Source organism: Electrona antarctica, assembly GCF_951216825.1.
Source record: "Electrona antarctica genome assembly, chromosome: 5".
In the NCBI taxonomy this organism is placed as follows: Eukaryota; Metazoa; Chordata; class Actinopteri; order Myctophiformes; family Myctophidae; genus Electrona; species Electrona antarctica.
The window spans coordinates 38589695-38612194 of NC_136810.1; the positions used below are offsets into that span (position 1 = coordinate 38589695).

General features: G+C 44.4%; 1 protein-coding gene across 2 annotated transcripts in view; it reads left to right on the top strand.

Moving 5' to 3' along the window:
* hgfb (hepatocyte growth factor b) overlaps positions 1-22500 on the top strand; it is a 34271-nt gene that overhangs the window by 1184 nt on the left and 10587 nt on the right. For both annotated transcript variants that reach the window (XR_013790072.1, XM_079501628.1), the window contains exons 2-9: positions 368-554; positions 2675-2787; positions 5683-5797; positions 10099-10247; positions 12082-12202; positions 15106-15224; positions 18600-18765; positions 21094-21230. Coding sequence is in view for 1 of the 2 variants with exons in the window: in XM_079501628.1 (XP_079357754.1) it covers positions 368-554; positions 2675-2787; positions 5683-5797; positions 10099-10247; positions 12082-12202; positions 15106-15224; positions 18600-18765; positions 21094-21230 (1107 nt within the window). In the remaining variant the exon portion in view is untranslated. The remainder of the gene's footprint in view (positions 1-367; positions 555-2674; positions 2788-5682; positions 5798-10098; positions 10248-12081; positions 12203-15105; positions 15225-18599; positions 18766-21093; positions 21231-22500) is intronic.

Sequence of the window (22500 nt, forward strand, 5' to 3'; positions counted from 1 at the left end):
GGTGACAGTGATGAATGACTGTGCATCCCATTACATTCTGTAGATTAATAAGCAGACAGACTAATTCACACATTGTTATGCTTGTCAGAGAGAGCTGCTCAGGCCATTGAAGAACAAGAACAGTCAAGCATTCTTATCTAACTTGTGTCTATTGTGTGTGTGTGTGTGTGTGTGTGTGTGTGTGTGTGTGTGTGTGTGTGTGTGTGTGTGTGTGTGTGTGTGTGTGTGTGTGTGTGTGTACGTGCGTGCGTGTGTACGTGCGTGCGTGCGTGCGTGCGTGCGTGCATGATGTGCATCATGTATAAGATGTATTTTTATAGCCACTGCCAAGCTTGCTATAAACTTCTCTTTCTAACTGGCCTATCAGAGAGCAGGAGGAATGCACTGCAGGACTACCAGAGGGTCGACGGCATAGGACTGGTCGCCCTGTCCCCCCATGACCCCTCCCACCTGTCCCCTGGCCCCTCCCACCACCTGACCAAAAGCAGGAAGCTGAGCATGGCCAAGTGCGCCAAAGCCTGCAGCCGCAACAAGAGGCTCCCTTTTGTCTGCAGGTACGTCATGTGGAGTGGTCCTACTCCTATATGCATACTGTGCGTCGCCAGTGGTCCTTGATGGAGTTCCAGGGGGTTCCCATGCTATAATATAGTTAAGAATCAAATGGACCCTTATGGGTCTTTAACTCAGAGAGTGTACAAATGGAACAAAATATCTCAGAGTTATTGATTTTACAATATAATTTAATTTGGGGTCCCAGAGATAGAAATGCTTTGTTTGTTTTGTGTGGACAGCCCTCCATTCCGAAAACCCACCATTCCGAAAACCCACCATTCTGAAACCCCACCATTCCGAAACCCCACCATTCCGAAACCCCACCATTCCGAAAGCCCACCATTCTGAAACATCGCCATTCCGAAACCCCACCATTCCGAAACCCCACCATTCCGAAAGCCCACCATTCCGAAAGCCCACCATTCCGAAATGTATTTTTCGGAATGGTGGTGCATGCTGTTTTGTCTCTTTTACTTTACTGTAAGTGTTCTGGTTTGTCTGTTTGTTTGTATGTCTTTGCTATAGTTTTCAATCTGTTATTTACTGAATATGCAATCTTGAAATGCACTGTAAACCAAAAATCCTAATAAACAGATGGCGGCCTGTAACCTAATGCATGTAAAACTGCGGGTCCTTGAAAAAAATAAAGCGAAGCTCCGCACACTCAGATCTGCGCACAATCAAAGTATTTATTTTGCAAGCTTTCGGTCTACTGACCTTCTTCATGCATAATCAAAAAGTGTTCATCACTTGATTGGATGAATGTTCACACCTGAACATTAAAACATTTCAATTAGAATGATAGCTCATGGGAGTTCTCAGTGAACCACAAGGTACCCAAAGACACTAATTAGGGCAGTATTATGCGTGTCTTAAGTACCAGGTCTTATTACTTAACTTAAGACCTGGAGGCGTGATCAATGCCATTTGGTTATTCTGAGTGGCCAAACAGCATTGACCACGCCTCCAGGTCTTAAGTTAAGTCATAAGACCTGGTACTTAAGACACGCATAATATAAGTGTCCATTTTGACAAGAGGAAACTGGGGGTCCTTGAAATTAAAATGATTAGGAATCACTGCTAGTCAGTAAACATCTTCTCTTATATGGGGGTCCCTGACATTATCCTTTCAAATGGGGGTCCGCAGGCTAATAGTGTCAATTTGGGGGTCCTTGACATGAAAAGGTTTGGCAACCTGCACTGCCTTGACACGAGTCCATGGGCGTCTCAGAATACTTTGGTAATATTTGGAATTTGTCACTTTACCCGGTGGGGTCTTCTTTTTCAGTCTACAGTATGCTGCACCAATTTAGTCTTCACCAAATATATACAGATCTACAGGCTCAACAACACGTGAGCTTGTAGATCAGCTATTTTTGGTGAATGTTCCCCCCAGGATATGGATGCTGGGGTTTAAGTGGTTAAACGTAAACTATAACAATGTAATTCTTTTCAATCTGTCCTATAATGGAGACTCATATTCTCTCAAGTTTTCCCTCATGACATACTGCGTTAATATTACATAAGGCGCTATAAAGTAAACAATGTCATTCAGGTGGGGGTGGATGAAAATAGTTATTTACAGGGGTGACCTGAGCCAAAAAATGTTTGAAAACCACTGCTGTACAGCATGGATTCTCAACCTTTTTCATTTGGGACCCCCCTATCAGTGGGATTTTTGAGTGGTGCAACTCCTATGCAGAGCTACTGTATGTGTGTCTCTGGGTCCTTGGGTCCCTGTGTCCCTGGCTCCAAGCATGAAAATAACGTGTCACTGTTGCGCAGCCTAACACACACACACACACACACACACACACACACGCACACACACACACACACACACACACACACACACACACACACACACACACACACACACACACACACACACACACACACACACACACACACACACACACGTCACACAAACACACACACACACACCTGCTATGTGATGAATGCAAAACACGCACATGCACACACACACACACACGCACACGCACACATGTCCCATTCTCAATTTGGTGTTTGGGTAACAGTGTATCTCTCTCTCTCTCTCTCTCTCTCTCTCTCTCTCTCTCTCTCTCTCTCTCTCTCTCTCTCTCTCCCTCTCTCTCTCCAGAGCGTTCCTGTACGATCATAAAAGCAGAAAGTGCCACTGGCTGTCCTTTGACAGGAGCTCACCTGGAACCCAGAGTCAGCAGGACTTCAACTACCAGCTGTATCAAAAGAAAGGTGCCCTATAGCGGTCTCCTCTACACTTCATTCTCCTACTCTATCCTATAGCTGCAATTAGTCTTGATTATTTTCTGCTGTTCAATTATTTCATCCCAAACGCCACAATTTCACAATATTTACATACGCATCTACAGTTCCAGAATACTGTACAGTGTACTGTACGTATGCAGAAAAAGAGCGAGAGAGAGAGAGAGAGAGAGAGAGATAAACACACACACAATGAGAAAGAAGGGTTGTCCACACACTGTATATCAGCTCCCAGGAAACATTTATTACTCAATAAAAGTTTCCTGGTCAGTGGGAGCTGATATACAGTGTGATATACAGTGTGTGGACAACCCTTTCTCATTGTACGTATTTTTTTGTTCAGCACCTGTAGTGTTCTGAGATGTGCGCGCTTCCTTTTTGATCCAAACACACGCACGCACGCACGCACGCACGCACGCACGCACGCACGCACGCACGCACGCACACACGGACGCACGCACGCACGCACGGACGCACGCATGCACGGACGGACGCCCGCACACTGCGCATGCGTGCACACAAGATATAATTCAATCTTTATTTCAGACTCAGGGTCCATAACACATACAAAATAACGAAACAAAAGTACAATGATAATGATAAATGAAAACCATAAAGAATATGCTCACAGTCTGTAGAGGCTGTTACGCCAATGTCTCCAAGTCATAGAGTTGTCCGACTCTTCTAACCACTTATAGAAGGTGCATTGGGAGTAGAAGGCAGGGGATGTGTGTGTAGGGCAGTCATGTAATGTTTACAGCACAGCCATAGATTACGGTCAATTTTGTGTCATTATCTAGTGTTTGTGTAAACTATGGAAATCCAGCCCTCGGCCCTAGATCTGTTGACAGGCTGTTCACGATGCAGAACATGCACGCTGTGCCGTGTGGCTGACTTCTTTCATTTCTTCACTTTGTTCCAAATGTTTTGCTGAAGATTAGAAAAACAGACGTTGGATTCTGGCAAAGACAAAGTCCTTGTTAAGCTAAGATTCATATAAGTGAACATCTCCAACTCTCTGCTTTCTAAATCAGCTCAAACACAACAGTTGGCTGATCTCCCGTTCTCGAAATCTTCTTCTCTCTCTCTCTTTCTCTCAGATAAATTCAGTGACAGATAGTAATTATAAATGGAAGTAACAATACACAATGCATATTCAACAACAAACAAAATGTGTCAAGTGAGTAAATTAAACATGCATTACCTAATACACATAAATCAAATACCATTAGTGCATTTTATATTTCTCTCTCTCAATTCAATTAGCCCTTCACTAAGTCCCTCCCCAACCCATCCTTGTCCAATAGGCACTTGCTATGCAGCGAAGAATGCTTGACCTGCATAGCAACCGTTGCTAAACTATTTGGATTGGCATTGGACAATCGCTTTTTGGGGTGGGATTTAGTGAAGGGCTAATTCAAAGGAGCTTTATTGGCATGAGAAAACATGCATTGCCAAAGCAAAAGTGGAACAAAACAATCAAGATAAAACAAATAAATATTGACTATAAGTAGGAATAAAATCATGTGTGTTACACATTGGCCCCTTTTCCACCAGTTGGTTCCCAATGGGAACCGGTTCAGTTATTTTTGGTTTTTAGTCCATGAGCCAGAGCTCCAAAATTGGAACGTTAATTATGAATTGTGTGTGCAAAACCATACCTATATTAGATTGTTATCACCATGAAACTTCCCCAATTGAGTACTTACACGAAGACAATGATTTATTGTATTACAAATTTTACATTTTTGAGTGGTGTAAACCACTCCTACAACTGGCTTTTGTGTGCAGAAAAAAATGAGCATGGTTGCTATGTTCAAAATAATTTCTGACGTAATTAAATCACACCCGGGTGAACTGGATGACCGTAGCAACCATGTTCATTTTCTCTGCACAAAAAAAGCCAGTTGTGAAATCACATCCAGGTGTGATTTCATTACGTCAGATCAGAGCTGATCAGGCTATATAATACCTTACCTTATATAATACCTCACATCGGACAAAAACTCCAGCTGAATCAACTTCATGGTCACAAATCATCACATCAGAAGACGAGTCTACCTAGCCAAAGATCTTTAACGTCAGACATTACGTCAGACCACAGCTGATCATGCTATATAAAACCTTACACCACTCAGTTCACACGGGTGTGATTTTTAAATATGCAAATGAGGCATTATGTAGGAAAATATGCAAAATAATCGGAAATATGAAAAAGCTACTACTGTGGAAGGGTTATCATGTATTAATTTACTTGTATTGATCCTATAAACAATGTAATATAGGTATAGTTTGCCCACCAATTTTGGAGCTCTGGCTCATGGACTAAAAACCAAAAAGAACTGAACCGGTTCCCATTGGGAACCAACCGGTGGAAAAGGGGTCATTGAGTAATACTATCTTGTGAAACTATAAAAAAAAAGATTGTGCATTTTGTCAGAGATAGTTTTACATCCATATAGGAGACGTTAGCTTTATACTTTTGAAAGTTGACAGCAGTATTTCAATGTTTTTGCATTCACTTGCAAACATTTGCGAAAGTATAGCAGCAATTTATTCAAATGTAATTGAATCAAAGTTAGTTGCTCTGTTTATATGAACAGTATTTCTATGTACCGAGGATAGGACATTTGCTGTAAACAGTGTAGGGTATAAACAGTGTACACACAATGATTTGTATTCCTTCAGGTGGTTGTATTCCATTTGACATCCTTCTCCTGTCACAGCAGCTCACAAATCTTACTGCTGTGTTTACTGTTTGCACATTGTTGCACTTCACCCAACCTCTCTCTCTCTCTCTCTCTCTCTCTCTCTCTCTCTCTCTCTCTCTCTCTCTCTCTCCCCCCCCCCCCCCCCCCCCTACAGACTATGTGAGGGAGTGTATCGTAGGTACAGGTCAGAGCTATAGGGCCCGCAGAACAGCAACAGTGAGTGGGATCCTCTGCCAAGCCTGGGCCTCGACTATTCCTCATGAACACAAGTAAGACCTTTATGTCATTTTTACTGCCATCCCATGCGGAGCACAACCTATACTCGAGGGCCCTATGGTGCGCGCCCCTTATTACCCCTTATGCCTAAACCTTCACTTTTAGGCATGTTTTGCTACTGTATGTTGAAAAACATTTCAAAATAGTTCAAATGGAAGATCTACACAATTGCAATGTGTCGATGTAGATGGGCTATTTTCACTATTTAGAAAATATAGTACTGTATAAAATGCCCCCCAAAACGTTTCGGCATAAGGGGTAAGGCCTTAAATGAAAATATATTTAGAATGTTGCATATATTGTACATCTCTCATAATGTAAGAAGAGGTATCCAAAACGTGCATTTGGACACAATTCTTTCCCTTATTATTCCCTTATATTTTGAAACGTGTGGAATTACTGTATGGAAATGGGATTGTTCAGAGACATTACTAACCTTTCCAAATCCCTGGGAACGATGTGAAAGCTGTTTGTGAGTTTGACTCATTGTCCTGTAGCAAACATCCTCAGCTGCAGTTAGCGGTTAGCGCAGTCATGTTCATTGATGGTTACTGTAAGCACAGGTCAATGTGTTAGCAATTCAATTAGCAAGTAGCTAGAGGTCAGCGCATGTGCACGCACATGTGCACGCACATGTGTGCGCGTGTGTGTGTGTGTGTGTATGTGTGTGCGTACGTGCGTGCGTGCGTGCGTGCGTGCGTGTGTTTGTGTGTGTGTGTGTGTGTGTGTGAGTGATATATTAGGGCCTGATTAGACTCCCGGGAGCAGTCATTCATCAGAAACGATATGCTCTGACCTCATTGTAACGCTTAACAGAGTCACAGATCATTTCCTGCTGCGGCCTTACTGTTTATCTAGGTGTAGGACATGTTTGCGTGCATGCGTGTGTGTGCGTGCGTGTTTGTGTGTGTGTGTGTGTGTGTGTGTGTGTGTGTGTGTGTGTGTGTGTGTGTGTGTGTGTGTGTGTGTGTGTGTGTGTGTGTGTGTGTGTAGGATTAGAATCATGTCTAATGCACAATTTAGCTTAAGCACTGGACATGTTCCCTGATTAAATTCCCTGATAACTTGCCAAAACGCATCCATATACTTAATACCTTTGAGTCTATTTAGAGAAGGAGAAAGAGGTCGCGTAACATACAACAGAAACTAAGAGGATTTAAGATCAATCTGAAGGTAAATCAGCAATGTATTAGTAGGATAAAGGATCGTGTCTGGTCCATTTTAGCGGGTCGCGGGTTTGAGTCCCTTTGCTGTGTGTCTCTCTCCCCGTTTCCTGTCAAGCTACTGTATATCTATCAAAAAAGCCCCAAAAATATCTTTGAGATCATGGATTGTGCCTGGCCGCACAATAGCTTCTGGAGCCACTGTGTTAATACAGAGACTGTCAACTGTTTTGTCCTGGGACCTGAAACATGTGTCAGGAACCTGTATAAGTATACATGAACCACCTAAACACTCTAAACTGGCCGTATGTTGGCTCTGTATAGTTGGAACTTGTTTTCTTTTCCGGTCTACACCAACACCACCAGAGTACGAGACGCTGGGATCGGTTATTTTTGGCGAATGTTCCCGCCGGAATGTGGATGCTGGGGTTCAAGTAGTTAATGGGTGAAATGTTCAGCTGTTCAAAGTTGTTCTTTGTGCGTGACCCTGGAAAGATAATCTGTCACCCACGTTTGCTTCCTGACCCACAGGTTGATGTCCTGGAGAGCATGAGGGAATGCAGCCCTTAAAGGCCCCCTGCAGTATTCTACGTGTTTTTCAGCTATTTCATGTTCAGTCAGAAACACTCACGTCAAAGTAGATTAACCATTTATTGCAACAAATGGAATACAGTTAAACTTGGCGTTAAAGTCTCTGCTCTTGCAAAACCCCCATATGGACACAATAGCAATACATAAGCAATACATTAGTAATACATTGACATATTTAGCTTGAATCAGCAGACAAAATCACAAGTATTTGAGCCTATATGCCAGACTCTGATCAAAAGGTGGAGGCTGGGGTGGAGGAGGCTAGCCTGGCTAATAAGCCAGACTCAAATCACACTGTCGTGTGGTATTTGAGTCTGGAGATGCTGTGTATGGATCTGGTTTCCCGGGGGGCGGGTTCAAACATTTTCTCTTTGACGCAATTGGTCAGAGCTACTGTCAGTCAAAGGTCCCAAGCATTGAACGTCACTGTACCAAAGCCCGCCCATATTGCATATCGTGTCCCGATTGGCCACACCAGTTCTCTGGTGTAGGAAATGGGCGTACAATTGCGCCTCTCCAGACCGTAATCCGCCGGCAGGTAATTTTTTCTTTGCCAACGGCTGATTCGGTCTGGCTTATTAGCCAGGCTAGGAGGAGGCAGCTAGCATCAGCGGATGCGAAGGAGGCAGCAAGACAATGCATGCAGAGTCGTATTTTATAGGAACCTCTCTGTTAAGATTGGAGTATGAAAGTGTGACGTAATGAAGCTTGGCTGATTGATAAAATCAGCTGACCGATTTTAGCAGTAGCTACAGTACTAGGTGCAAGTGTAGCGCATTGGCTCACAACTTCAGCTACTAGGTGCAAGTGTAGCGCAGTAGCTCACAACTTCAGCCTGATGGCCTAAAAGTCTAATATCTCGCCCAAGTATTAGGCATATCCCTTTGGATTAGTGGTTAAGATGTTGGTGTTCCCATGTGGGAGACCCGGGTTCGATTCCCGGGTGTTACACAAGACTCCTGTGTCCACTGTCCAGGCATCAAATATGCTTAATTTTTCCAGTGCTCACCTGTATACATTGAAGTATACATTGATTCCAGGAATCAACCATGGACCATTTTTGACACATACATATAACAAGTGTGAAGTGTGACAAAATGTGAATTAACATTTTAAGCTTGTCTTGAAACGACGTTTAGCTAAAAGTGACTTCCTAATCCCATCGCACTGTGGCGTGATAATAGACGTGTAAATAGACTTTACGATTTTGGATTTGATTTTAATAGTGAAGTTGGGGGAGATTTAATCTTCCACCTCCAAACTTTGCTCTAAGATGTCGCTTTGCATCTCATTATCAAAGCAGCCTGACTCGACTTCAACCATCCACGGTTTGGTGATGAAATTCGGTGAAAAAACAAGTAGAAATTGGCTGGAGGCTGAAGTGTTGGATGAGGGGAGTGGAAAGGTGATATGATATGGAGCATGCGTGCCAGGTATTAGGATTTCATTGAAGTAGATGAAAAAGCCACACACACACACACACACACACACACACACACACACACACACACACACACACACACACACACACACACACACACACACACACACACACACACACACACACACACACACACACACACACACACACACACACACACCTCATCTTACACCTCGACAGAACTCATCTTCCCCACTATCTCTTCCTGTGCACCCCTTTTTCACAGACTTTTTGAAGGCTTTGTAGTGCGAGGTCCCTCCGTCCCTGTGAATCAAAGAGAGCAGTGCCTGTTTGTACCTTCAGTGAACCTGCGTTATCGCAGTGCTGTGAGCATGTCTTTGCAGGGCAGCTAATTAAAGCCAGGCTCTTTGTATGCGTTATCGGTCAGCTCGCCAGGCATGGGAAATACAGAAACTTATACTGCAGGTATACACAGGGACACGGGCATTCAAGCACACGCACGCACACACGCGTGCGTGCGCGCGTGCGTGTTGGTGCGTGTGTGCGCACGTGTGCTTGAATGCCTGCGTCCCTGTGTATACCTGCAGTATAAGTTTCTGTGTGTCTGCACACAGACACACAGACATACAGACACACAGACAGACAAACACAGACCTGGCTCAGCTGACAGCCAGATTTCTGGTCCTGTCAGAATCCAGCACAAATAGCAAAACCGGCCACATGTACGTACGTCTGACGTAGAGGAGATATGAGTCACACAAGAGATTTATCGCTGTGTTTACGAGTCTATTCAGCGTCCCAGGAAAACGAAGGAATTGGCTGTTCATGTTTTTGACTGACTTACATGAAATACTTTCAAATAGTTTCAAAATCGTCCTTATACTCCCAGGCCCATGTTGTGGTTTCTTTCTTCTGGTCATGCACAAAGGCTAGTCATGCTCAGCAACAGCTCTGTTCAAATTATAGATGGGTGCTGCTGGGTTTTTGCCGCTTTTTTGATCAACAAAACCTGTGTCCTTGGGAAGCTGGTTGGAATCTGGACAGCAGAGTTGCTGCTGGCCAGGCGGTCTGTCAGCCGTCAGTTTTTTTTGTCTGTTTAGCTTAACTATACCGCTCTCTCTGTGTGTGCTTTGTGCAGGTTCATGTCTAAGAAGTACAGGAAGAAGGACCTGAGGGAGAATTACTGCCGCAATCCAGACAACTCCACGGCAGGACCCTGGTGCTTCACCACGGACCCGCGGCCACACCTCAGACACCAGGCGTGTGGCATACCGCAGTGTTCCGAGGGTGAGCCGCACGCACGCACGCACGCACGCACGCACGCACGCACGCACGCATAGCACACACACACAGTATATCTCTGCTGTCGGGAAGAAACCATATGACTTAACTCAGGAAATGAAGAACACCGTATATTTTGAAAACAAAGCAATACTGCCTCATCAAAGTTGCTGGTGTGACTTTATATATTGTCAATTACTTGCATGAGTTTTTGGGTCCAATGGAGTTTTGTAGAGGTTTTGTACTAATCGTTTTTTTCTACTTTTCATTGGTTCAATATTTTCAAAACAACACACAGATGTAAAGGGTGTTCAATAGCACAGAGTATGCAACAAAATATCTAAAACCTCAAAAATGGAGTTAGGTGGTTTCGTCCCGACAGTAATGATATACATATCAGCATGCACACTGATGCACACATGCTTTCTCTATACTGTACTGTGCTGTATGTGTGGGAGGCTGGGAGGAGAGCAGATACTCATCTTGAAATTGTGCCCATACCACTTTGCAAATCGCTTCACCAATTGAGGCTCGATAGCCTGGAATGAGCCGCTGCAAATTAGGCAATCACACAGCGCCTTACGGAGACCTCTCTAAGTGATGTTGGCTGTGCTCTGTGCTTGTGTGCGTACGTGTGTGTGTCCATGCGTGCGTGCGTGTGTGAGTGTGTGCGTGCGCATGCATGTGTGTGTGTGTGGCGGCCAAGGCCAGCTGCAGCAGCTTCCAGGTGTGTGTTTCAGTTTATGTTGTCCCCTCCCATTCCATCATTCCCAGCTTTCTCTACATGAACGGTTTGAACCCAAATAAGTCGGCATTAGTTAGCATGCACATATTAGTTCACTTAGAAACCCTTCTCTCACAGCTCTCCCAATGGGCACGCACGCACGCACAGGGTCATCTACCAATGGTCTACAACCACTTTGGAAGAGAGCTCTCGTTTCCCACCACCCGAGGCTCAGCGCCTCACGTTATATCACACAACATTACTGTCAGCAGGCCGGCCGGCTCCCTGAAGAGGCTGGATGACGACGACTGGCGTTATCTAATCTGTGATGATTCAAGCTGTCAGAGGACGGCTCACCTCGGCAGATATGACGCCGTACCATGTTCACGATAAACGCTCACCTCGGCAGATATGGCGCCGTACCATGTTCACGATAAACGCTAGAGGTTTGATAACACAGGATGGGAACCGCCGTCTTTCTCCAAGCTGAGCTCCTGCCCATATTTTCTCTCTTTTTCTTCTCTCGACAATTTGGTGCATTCGTAAAACGAGTGCCAGGAAATTAAGTGGATTTAATGAGAAACATACATACAGGAACGTAAACACACACATGCACAGGGCAGAGGAGCGTGCGCGTAGACGCCCCCAAACGGCAGAGTCATAAACATCTGTTTCCAATTTAGATGCTCTCTCCGCTATTTACCAGAGACGGCGTGCTACACGCCATAACACACGAACAACAACAATGAATGTCACCGTCGGGACATCAAAGAGAGCCGTATATCTACATTGGACAAAGGCCACTTGACATGTTGGCATAAACACGTTGTTAAATGTGCAGAAGTTGCTTATGTGTATTTCTATGTTTTTGTTGTGTGTGTCCACGGTGTGCTTATGCATGTCTGTTGTTTGTGTGTCTTCCTGTCTACGTGTCAGAGTGTGTCTATGTTTACAGTGTGTGTGTGTATTTCTGTAATGTGTGTGTGTACGGTACTATAATGTCTCGTGTGTGTGTGTGTGTGTGTGTGTGTGTGTGTGTGTGTGTGTGTGTGTGTGTGTGTGTGTGTGTGTGTGTGTGTGTGTGTGTGTGTGTGTGTGTGTGTGCGTGCATAACAGTGGAGTGTATGAGCTGTAACGGGGAGGACTACAGAGGACCACTGGACCACACAGAGAGTGGAAAGGAATGCCAGCGCTGGGACCTGGAGGAACCACACAAACACCTGTACCATCCCAAGAGGTAGCACGCACACGCACACACACACACACACACACACACACACACACACACACACACACACACACACACACACACACACACACACACACACACACACACACACACACACACACACACACACACACACATGCCCACTCCATCACTTGTAATAAGCCCACACAGGCAAGGTGATACTGTATGTAATGTAATGCATTCTAACGAGAATACCTTATAACGATCAATTCCTAGCTTCATTCTCCCGTATGAGGTGGTAAATCTTCTTTTTGTATATTTGTGGGAGTTCACGTTACTCCTTCCAGTGGTGGGGGTGATTTAAAACGGGTCAGCGTGCCTTTCCCCTGCATGAGGACTTCCATTCAGAATGCAGTGTGTAATGTGTGTGTTTTTAGCTGCGCCACTCAAGAAGAATGCTTATTTTTTGGCTTAATGACAGTAAATAGCTCTGAGCTCTCAGTCGATGGGAAATCAGTGCTGTATTGTCACCCCTACAGATAACTGGGTTCTACCTTTTTTAATCACAGCCATCTATCTATAAATGCAGTCTCTGTACGTATATGTATACGCACGTGTGTACGTCTGTAATTCACATAACTCCAGAACCATTCACCCCACTGACTTCAAATTCGACACACGCGTTCCACACCACCACAGGGAGTGCAGTGCCTGGTGTCGAGTCCGTCGGATAGCCGGTTGTCCAGAACCACAAATGCCTCTGCCCGGGGTCTGGACCTGATCACCCCTATATCTCCATATATGGAGCCGGCCTGTTCTGACATCACAACACTTCATATTTGGGCATGCCCGACACAGAACTCCATATATAGGAATAAAGGGACACAGAGAGACATATACAGAAATCTCCATATATGGGCATAAAAGCGACACAGACAGATGGGTCGAACGGGTACAACGGGTATTGCATAGCCGGGTGGGGCATGGATCGCCAACTTCCATCGTTACCGACTCGGTGCTCTACAGCCGGGCACCGGTCTAGTATTATTAATGTACTGTATTAGAAAGACATTTCAGATTTTTGAGGGGCGCTAGCCCCTCCTATATGGTTTAATGTTTGTTTTTAGTTCAATGTTTGTTTTAAAAATGCCATTGACAATGAAGGGAAAATTTACGTCATATTGTCCCTCATTACATCATATTGTCTCTTTATTGTTAATGGCATTTAATGTTTGTGTTGGCACAGTTTGTTTTACATTTCCATTACATCACCTAATCAACATGAGTTATAGACTTTCATATGTTAGCGCCCCTCACTTCACACAGGTGTGATTTTTAGATTCAATACTATCACGCTTGCGTCAGGATGTGGGTGTTCACTTCATGGATGTTTGAAAGCAGGCATGTGTTTGCAAGTGTGCGTGCGTGCGTGCGTGCGTGCGTGCGTGCGTGCGTGCGTGCGTGTGTGTGTGCATGTGTGCCTGAGTGTCTGTCTCTATCTAAATGTAAATGATGTCCTCTTGTCTGTCTGCGCATGTGCCCATGCGTTCTGTCCAGTCCGGCAGGTGGGATGGATTAGTGCTGACTCGTTAACACGTCCTTAATCATCCCAGTGTTTGTGTAAATGAGGTCCCAGGCTCCTCGCAGACTAATGCAATGAAAGGGGTTCCTCCTTCTGCAGCCTGACACAGAGAGCCTGCAGCCTGCCGGCCAGAAGGGATGACGGCCTGGGGAGAGACTTAGGACACCTGTAATGGCACAGCCTATCGTCTTCTCAGCTCCCCAGAGCACCCTGTAGACTTGCAGATGTAGTGAATGTGGAATTTCGATTTGTAATGCACACGACGCCGCATGCAACGAGTTGAATTATCGCCCCGCCGTTGCTCCGCTGCTGCTGACGGGGAATTATCCGGGAAATTCAATTTGTTATGTTCTTTTTAAAGCTGTCGACTGACTCTGGGAAAGACTTGTGGGGCCAGTGTGGAAAATATTCAAGAAATAACCGGATTGATTCTGTGCTGAAAGTTAGTGAAGACTTCTATTGATCTGTTACTCTGAGGTGGAGTGATTTGGCAGCCGTCTTACCAGACTTAACCCTGTCTCATCATAGGAACATTCTGAGCGTTTGTTTCAATCTAAGTAAGTAAGTAAGCCTTGTCGAGCCATGAGGCCCATAGGGCAGGAGCCATGAGGCCCATAGGGCAGGAGCCATGAGGCCCATAGGGCAGGAGCCTATCTCCTGTTTCTGTATAGCATGAGGCAGCTTGATGTACAAGTACACCCCCTGCACATGATGTACAAATACACCCCCTGGACATGATGTACAAGTACACCCCCTGGACATGATGTACAAGTACACCCCATGGACATGATGTACAAGTACACCCCATGGACATGATGTACAAGTACACCCCATGGACATGATGTACAAATACACCCCATGGACATGATGTACAAGTACACCCCATGGAGATGATGTACAAATACACCCCATGGACATGATGTACAAATACACCCCCTGGACATGATGTACAAGTACACCCCATGGACATGATGTACAAGTACACCCCATGGACATGATGTACAAATACACCCCATGGACATGATGTACAAATACACCCCATGGACATGATGTACAAGTACACCCCATGGACATTATGTACAAGTACACCCCATGGACATGATGTACAAGTACACCCCATGGACATGATGTACAAGTACACCCCATGGACATGACGCTAGTATGTCGCAGAGACTTACCCCTCAATCCAACCCTTGATGCTGAGTGCCAAGCAGGGAGGTATAGGGTCTTTGGGTATGACCCGCTTGGGGATTGAACCCCGACCTCCCATTCCAAAGGCGGACAATCTAACCACAAGGCCAATGAGCTGGTTAGAATCTGGGAATGTAATAACTTATCCATAATTATGAACTTGTTTTGTATTTGTCAGGTACCCTGACAAAGGTCTGGACGATAACTACTGCAGGAACCCTGATGGACGACCCAGGCCCTGGTGCTACACCACCGACCCGCACACACCCTGGGAGTACTGCAACATTAAAGTCTGTGGTAAGTGTGTGTGTGTGTGTGTGTGTGTGTGTGTGTGTGTGTGTGTGCCTGCGCGTGCCCATGCGCCTACTCCCACACTACAAAACGGTCCCAGCCCATACAGTCAGCCTCCTTCTATCCACGTCCAACATTCCCCAGGCTTTCGCCAGGCATTACATTCACCCATTCATACACACATTCATACACCGATGGCAGCGGAAACCATGCAAGGCACCAACCAGCACATCAGGAGCAATTAGGGGTTCGGTGTCTTGCTCAAGGATATTTCGACACTAACTCTGGGGGAGCCCGGGTTCGTACTGGCAACCTTGCGGATACCAACCAGCCACTCTACCCCTGAGCCACCACCGCCCCTATAATGCCCAATCCTAAACCTATCCCTAAAACCCAACTCTAAAAAGCATGTATTGCCTGGGCCATGGCTCAGTGGTCCAGGCACCTTGGCTGGTAATCCAGTCTGGCAGTGTGTCGCGGGTTCGACTCCCGATCCCGACGGCCTTTACTGCATGTCTTCCCCACATCTCTCTCCCCATTTCCTGTCAGCCTACTGTCTGTCCCTCCATAAAATATATAAAATAAAGGCGAAAGCCACAAAAAAAAACATTTAAAAAGTATGTATTTAAAATTACCATTGTTCTTGTGAGGACCAGGAATCAGAATGATCGTCACAAAGTTGATTTGTAAAATTCTATTAAAATTAGTTTCTCAGAAGTAACGCACGCACGCACGCACGCACGCACGCACGCACGCACGCACGCACTGGTTATGTCTCCCCTAATAGGCAGAAGGTTTATTTTCCTTCTGCACTATGAGCTTGGGTGTTTATTGTTCTACGCTGCTCCATACGTGCGGTGTACATTCTGCCGAGGGCTCAGTTACTGCTGTGCATAAACGTTCTGCTAGACGCGCTAGACACAACACCGGGGTCACGCACACGCGCTACAAGCAGATCACTTACACCGCTCTTCACACCCACGAGAGAGAGAGAGAATGTTGCAGTGTGTCATGTAAGCCATGTGTGTAAGTGGAGCGTGTGTGTGTGTGTGTGTGTGCTTGTGTGTGTGCATGTGACCGTGCATGAATGTCTCTACTCTCCACAGCGTATTTTCTTTGCTCCGCCCCTCTGCCGGGCCAACGTGGCCACTGTGCTCATAGATCTGTGTGCACGCTTGTTCACGTTAAGGCAGTGAGGCAAACAGCCTGCATCCTGCATCCTTAGACTCACTAAATTGAGAAAGGATGCAATCATGTCACCCTCCGGGCCTCCTGGGTTGCAATACTGTACTCAGTACTGTACTCTAATGTCGTTGAAGTAGGACTCATGAAATGTGACTCGGCAAGACTAACTGTTCAGGAGACTGTTTTTTATCCAAAATGAGTTGATTGCACAGGCAGACTCTTCACATACTAGAGCATGTCTGAAATGAATGTCAGAGCTGAAATTGACGTATGAAATAAATGCTTAAACTAAAACTAAATGTAGCTACTGTATGTGTAATGTTAGAGTCCACAGAAGTGAACCTTTCAAGCCTGTTTTCTCAACACACTGAATGTTTTTGTTTTCTGCAATAAATGACTCGATAAGCCATATCTCCAAAACTGCTGGGTCAAACTGAACAACCAATATGTCAATTTAAAGCTATGATTCCCTGCTTTCATAACAACATCAATGACTTATATCCTCGGTCAGAAACGGTCACAAATGTCCCTGGGACCCATCTAAAAGATCTCCCCTAGGTCCCGGGACCCATTACATTGAAAACCTATTTACATCACTGTAAAGGGTAGCATTTTTCTAGCCAGGGCTGCCCTCGTCGACCCTATGATGTGGAAGAGTCATTGAGGTGAAATAGCTACTGCGGTCTCCAGGAACATGGACCGGGGAAAATGTCAGTGTTGTTGTTGGGCTCAGATCCCCCTTCTCTGCAGGGTCTGGTAGTGGCCCATGCCTGTTAGAGTCATCAGCAGCAGTCCTGGCACCGAATTTATTAGATGGCATTCCTCCATCTATGTTGGAGCTATAGTGATTCACTCATTCCCTGCTCTGCTTCCCTTCTAAAACAGATCTCTACCACTCGCCATGCAGTCTCTCCACCCCCGTCCCGTCCCATCCAGTCTTTCAGTCCCTCTCTCCCTGTATCCCATGCAGTGTCTATCTATCTGTCTTTGTCAAATGCATCTCTGTCTCTTGTTGTCCCATCTGTGGCTTCCTCTATCTGCATGAACCGAACCCCCCCCCCCCCCCCCCCCTCTCTCTCTCTTGCTGGGTCTTTCAGCCTCTCTGTTCTGATACGGGCGCCTGCCTGCTGGTAACGGACCAAGTTTACGACCCAGTTGGTCTTAATCAAAACAAGGCGGAGAGAGACGCAGAGACAAAGTGTTTCTTTGTCGAGGCCCTGCCACTTTGTTTACCGCCATAACCAGCTCACGTCTATTTTTAGATGCAGCGTACAGGCTGGAGAAAAAAAAAGAAGAATGGCCTGGTTTAGGGGCCATAACATCTAGGAACTTCACACATTATCATGCACAGGCCATGCGTAACATTCATGAACTCGCGGTCAATGACCTCTCACATGTTGCTGCTTTGGAGAGTATAGCAGCTCGGACCCTGCAGAGTCTTACATGCAGAGATTATAGAAGTAGAGCAGATATGGGTTTCTGACTGCACGGTTTTCAGTAGGGATGCATCGACACCACATATCGGTATCGGCTGATATTTGCCATTATCGGTCAATATCGGTATCGGCAAATAAAACAGACATTAACCGATGGCAGTAGCTGATATTTATAATTATGTTGTTGATAAGCACACATTTTGCGTTGGCTATGTTGGTGTAGAAAATGAGAGACGATCCGGGCACTCAAAGTTAAAAAGAGGAAAGCCTTTAATGTTGGTGTGTTGGCTATCTGCAGCCTACCAAGCTGTAGATTCTGAACATGTATTTATTGTATTGAAGATGTATTTGTTTCCCTGGCACAAAAGGGGGAAATAAAAACAACAAAAACGAAACACACATATATCGGTATCAGTATCGGCTATCGGCTAAATTGTAATTTTAATATTATAATATAATATTAATATTAATTAATATAATATATATTTTATATCGGCCAAGAATTTCCATAGTTTTCAGGCATGACTGGAGTCGAATCCAGTTATAGAGCTTCTGAACCCCTAGAGGGAGCTGTCATATTAATAGCAGCCCTTTGTCCAAAGTCACCATACTGTACCAAAGGCACTTTCATAATAAAACCTTTACTTCACTCTGGCATGTGGTTCAGAGTGGTTTTGAAATAATCTGATCTTAAAATGAACTATAAACTGTAAGTTGTCGTTTTTGGCTAATGCCATCATGCTCTCTCTTTCATCGACAGACACACCTGTCAAAAGCAATGTGATTGAGACGACCGAGTGCTTCCATGGCAAAGGAGAGGGCTACAGGGGAACTGTTGATGTAACACCCACTGGACTCACCTGCCAGCGCTGGGACTCCCAGTATCCCCACAACCACAGCTTCACGTCCAAGAACTATCACTGCAAGTAAGTCGCACACACGGGTCGCACGCAGGCACACCCGCACGGTAGGGTTAGTGAAATTTTTGATCAAAACCCACACGTTTTCTTGTATTGCTATAGAGTGTTTGTTCATATATCAGTTCATATATCAGTTCAGTGTTTGTTCATATATATATTAGGGATGCGCCGACATTTTTGCCGATATCGATATCCGATATAATTAATACTTTCAGCGCCATTGCCGAAGACCTTTGTCAATTGCGCTTTAATAGTGCATTCGATCGTCCGAGCCATAATGCTCCTTACGTTAGCCGGTTAGCTAGCAATTTTGTTAGCACAGCACTGGATCATTCATCTTAGATCGTCGTCGCCATAATAATCCATTCTATCCGTTTCCTTCAATCGCCTGTATCTCCTATTCCTTGTCCCAGATGGCATTTTGGTCAAAACAGCGTTTCTTTGACGGCACAGAGCTGACGAATGACGATATAGAGCTCTGCAGTGCACCGGCATAGATCGATCATGTAAACCAGGGGTTCTCAACATTTTTGGCCGGGGACCCCCGAAAATGCTTTGGCAACGTCTCGGGACCCCCGCCCCGCCCCCTCCCGACCCCCAATATAAATTGACTGCTACAATAACCTTAATAATAGAGACAATACACCATAAATAAATACTGAAACCATAATCATTAGGGAAGGTGTATGCATGTACTATGTGTACTTATGTAAACTCTTCATTTCCACTTTACAGCCATTCAGTTTTTATTTTTTTTTGAAAATAATTTGGGGACCCCCCAAAATAATTTGGCGACCCACGGGTTGAGAACCCCTGATGTAAACAACAGTTGAACGGGACCTGTTAAACTTCCTAGAATAAGCTCCCTACCGGAAGTCTGGAACTGTGGCTTTTCAAAATAAGAGCTCAAATTAAAAGAATGCTGGCGTGAATTAGGTCCTAATTTTTCAATAAATGATAGCGCTGAAAGGGTTAATTGCTGTTATGGCCGATAACCGATATTACCGATGTCGATATGATCTCATTCTCTATTGAAAAAATATAATAATTTTGTCTGAAAAATACATGTAACAAGGTGTCTGCTGCACTGCAGGCTTAGGCAAGTCAGATTTAAAGCGCAAATAACATGCATTGAACTGAAGACTGAAGAAGAGGAGGAATTATACAAAGTAGGGTGACATTGATGACATCATGATGAGGACAAAATCAGTTGAGCTGTTCCTGAGAGCAATTTCCATTAAAGTACTCATATGATATGAAAGCCTGATTGTTCAAAATTGGTTATTTGTGGGGATAGAAAACACATGGGAGCCCCAAAAACACAAAAGAAATTGAAAAAGTTGAATTTTATGTTATAGGTCCTTTAACTTAAATATATTTATATTTAATATTGTGAGCTTGTAGATCTGTTCAAGCTGTTACTTTGGGCTTGTTCCCTGTGTATTTTTGGTTTCTTCCTGAAATCGAAATAACACCATTTTAGTGTCATCATAACCCTAACCCCTTCCCTACCCCTTCCCACATTATCATACAACAACAGCTGTGGGCGAGGCTTAAGTTCAGGTGGGCTATGGTGACAACCAGGCATACTTAATGAACTTTTTTGATAGACTGCATACAATATGTAGAGTGTGATAAAATATTGAGTCAAGCAACTTAACTGTCTGACTCTGGGGTGCACAAGAAAAGCCAAAGTCGACGTTAAAGTCACTGCAGAAGTGCTTCAAAGTGAAACAGTTTTTGATGCACTGAGTGTATTTAAGGCTATAAGAAAATATCAGCTTGGAAAAGCTGGTTTTCTGAGTAACTATACCAAAAGCAAGAACAAACGTGACTGCTCTGAACATACTATACCAGTAAAGATGCCCTGAGGTCGCGTGCACGCATCCGCCTGGGTGACGGCAGACTGCTGGGAGAGCGCTGGTGCTTTGGCATGGGGGGGTCAGATCAACATGTGGAATGAATTCTGTACTGGCCATATATGGAGCGTGTCTTGATTGTACAGGGTTTGATGATGTCAGATCAATATATGGCCAGCTCCATATACGCATAAAAACATAATTTTAACACTTTCTGTACACTTTTTGGGAAGAAATCTTCCTCCTAGTATAATCTGATGATCATGTTTTAGGGGGAAAAAAATCACGGCACCCCATCTTTAACACAGCCTTAAACACAGCTGCTTACAAAATACGGCATTGAAAAGCATTTTCCAGCAATAATGCCCTCATATTTATGCAGGATTCCAGGATTTCCTTTCTATTTCCGTCAATGTGGAAACACAGACGCACGCACAGAGGCCACACAGTATAACTATGTCTGTGTGTTCCGCAGAGACCTGAAAGAGAACTATTGTCGGAACCCAGATGGAGAGGATTACCCATGGTGCTTCACCACTGACCCCAGAGTTCGCATTATGTTCTGCACCAACATCCTTCAGTGTGGCGTCCAGAGCACGCAGGCTGACGATGGTGAGAGAAACGGCTGCGCTCATTTGAACAAAGTGTTCCTTTAAATCAGGGGTGCCCAGTTAGATTGTGATCTACGAATAGATCACACAGGCTGTGCAGGTAGACCACATGACATGCTCCTAAACATGTATCATTTATATGAATCAAAAAATATTTTTGGCATCTGCCACTTGAATTAAGGTGACTTCACTTGATTGACATAAAAAAGGCCAAAGGCTCAAACCCAAAATGCAATACTTTGTTTTAAATCACCTTTATTACAAAGTTTTATACAAAAGAAAAACCCTACCAATTCCATTTATCCCCTATATTTTCCATTCAAAGTGCGTTTGTCTAATATGTAACTATTTTCAGCATGTAAACAAACACACAATGTCATTTACAACTAAACGTTGCTCCCAACAATGATTTTGAAAACATTTGAAGCGAGAAATAGACGATGCAGTACCCGGAAATGTATTCCATTTGATCAACACTCACTTCCTTGTTTCCGAGGCGACTCGTTGCACTCTGCGGGGGCCAACTTGGAATAGTTTCATTAACGTAAGCAAGGAAATACTTCACTTTTGGGTCAATTTATTAATTTATGTATTAAGTCTCATGTAATAAGCGGGATAATGTAAGCTAGCTGGTCATTGTTGATATTTAAATCACCCTGTCAGTGATTTCTCTATCAACAATGACCACCCAGCCATACATTATGCCTTACATAACATTCAAAGCGGGTGTTCTGAACAACAACAACAAGATAGTACATTCATCTCATCTCCTCATTGTGATTCTATTGCTCATAATAGAGCGTGGGAGAGGTGGTGTAGTCATTGTAAATCTCTGCTGCATATAGTCTCTGCTCTATGCTGCCTGCTTGCCAATCTGCCGCTTCTCTTTAGTCCCAAAAGAGGAATTGTTGTTTTGGGGGGGAATCCAGATTGATTCTCTTTTCAGCAGTCCAAAATTATATGTATATATAGCCTGTGAACAAGTTGGATAAAACTGAGAAATTTTGGCCCACTGAAAAATAAAATAAAATAAAACTAAGAAAACACTCCGGAAAGAATTGACTCAGCCAGTATACAGTACAGTACTGATGATGGAAATGGAGGGGTCATCAAAATGGCTACACTGTACTCTACTGTATTTCTGAAGTGGGAATTGTCAGTCCTCATGTCTTCTTGTACCCTGCGGTTCACTCACATCGGTCCCTGCAGTGCAGATCTGACCAACCGTTAATGGAGTCACCGATCATATTGGTCTGAGATGATGTTTCCTC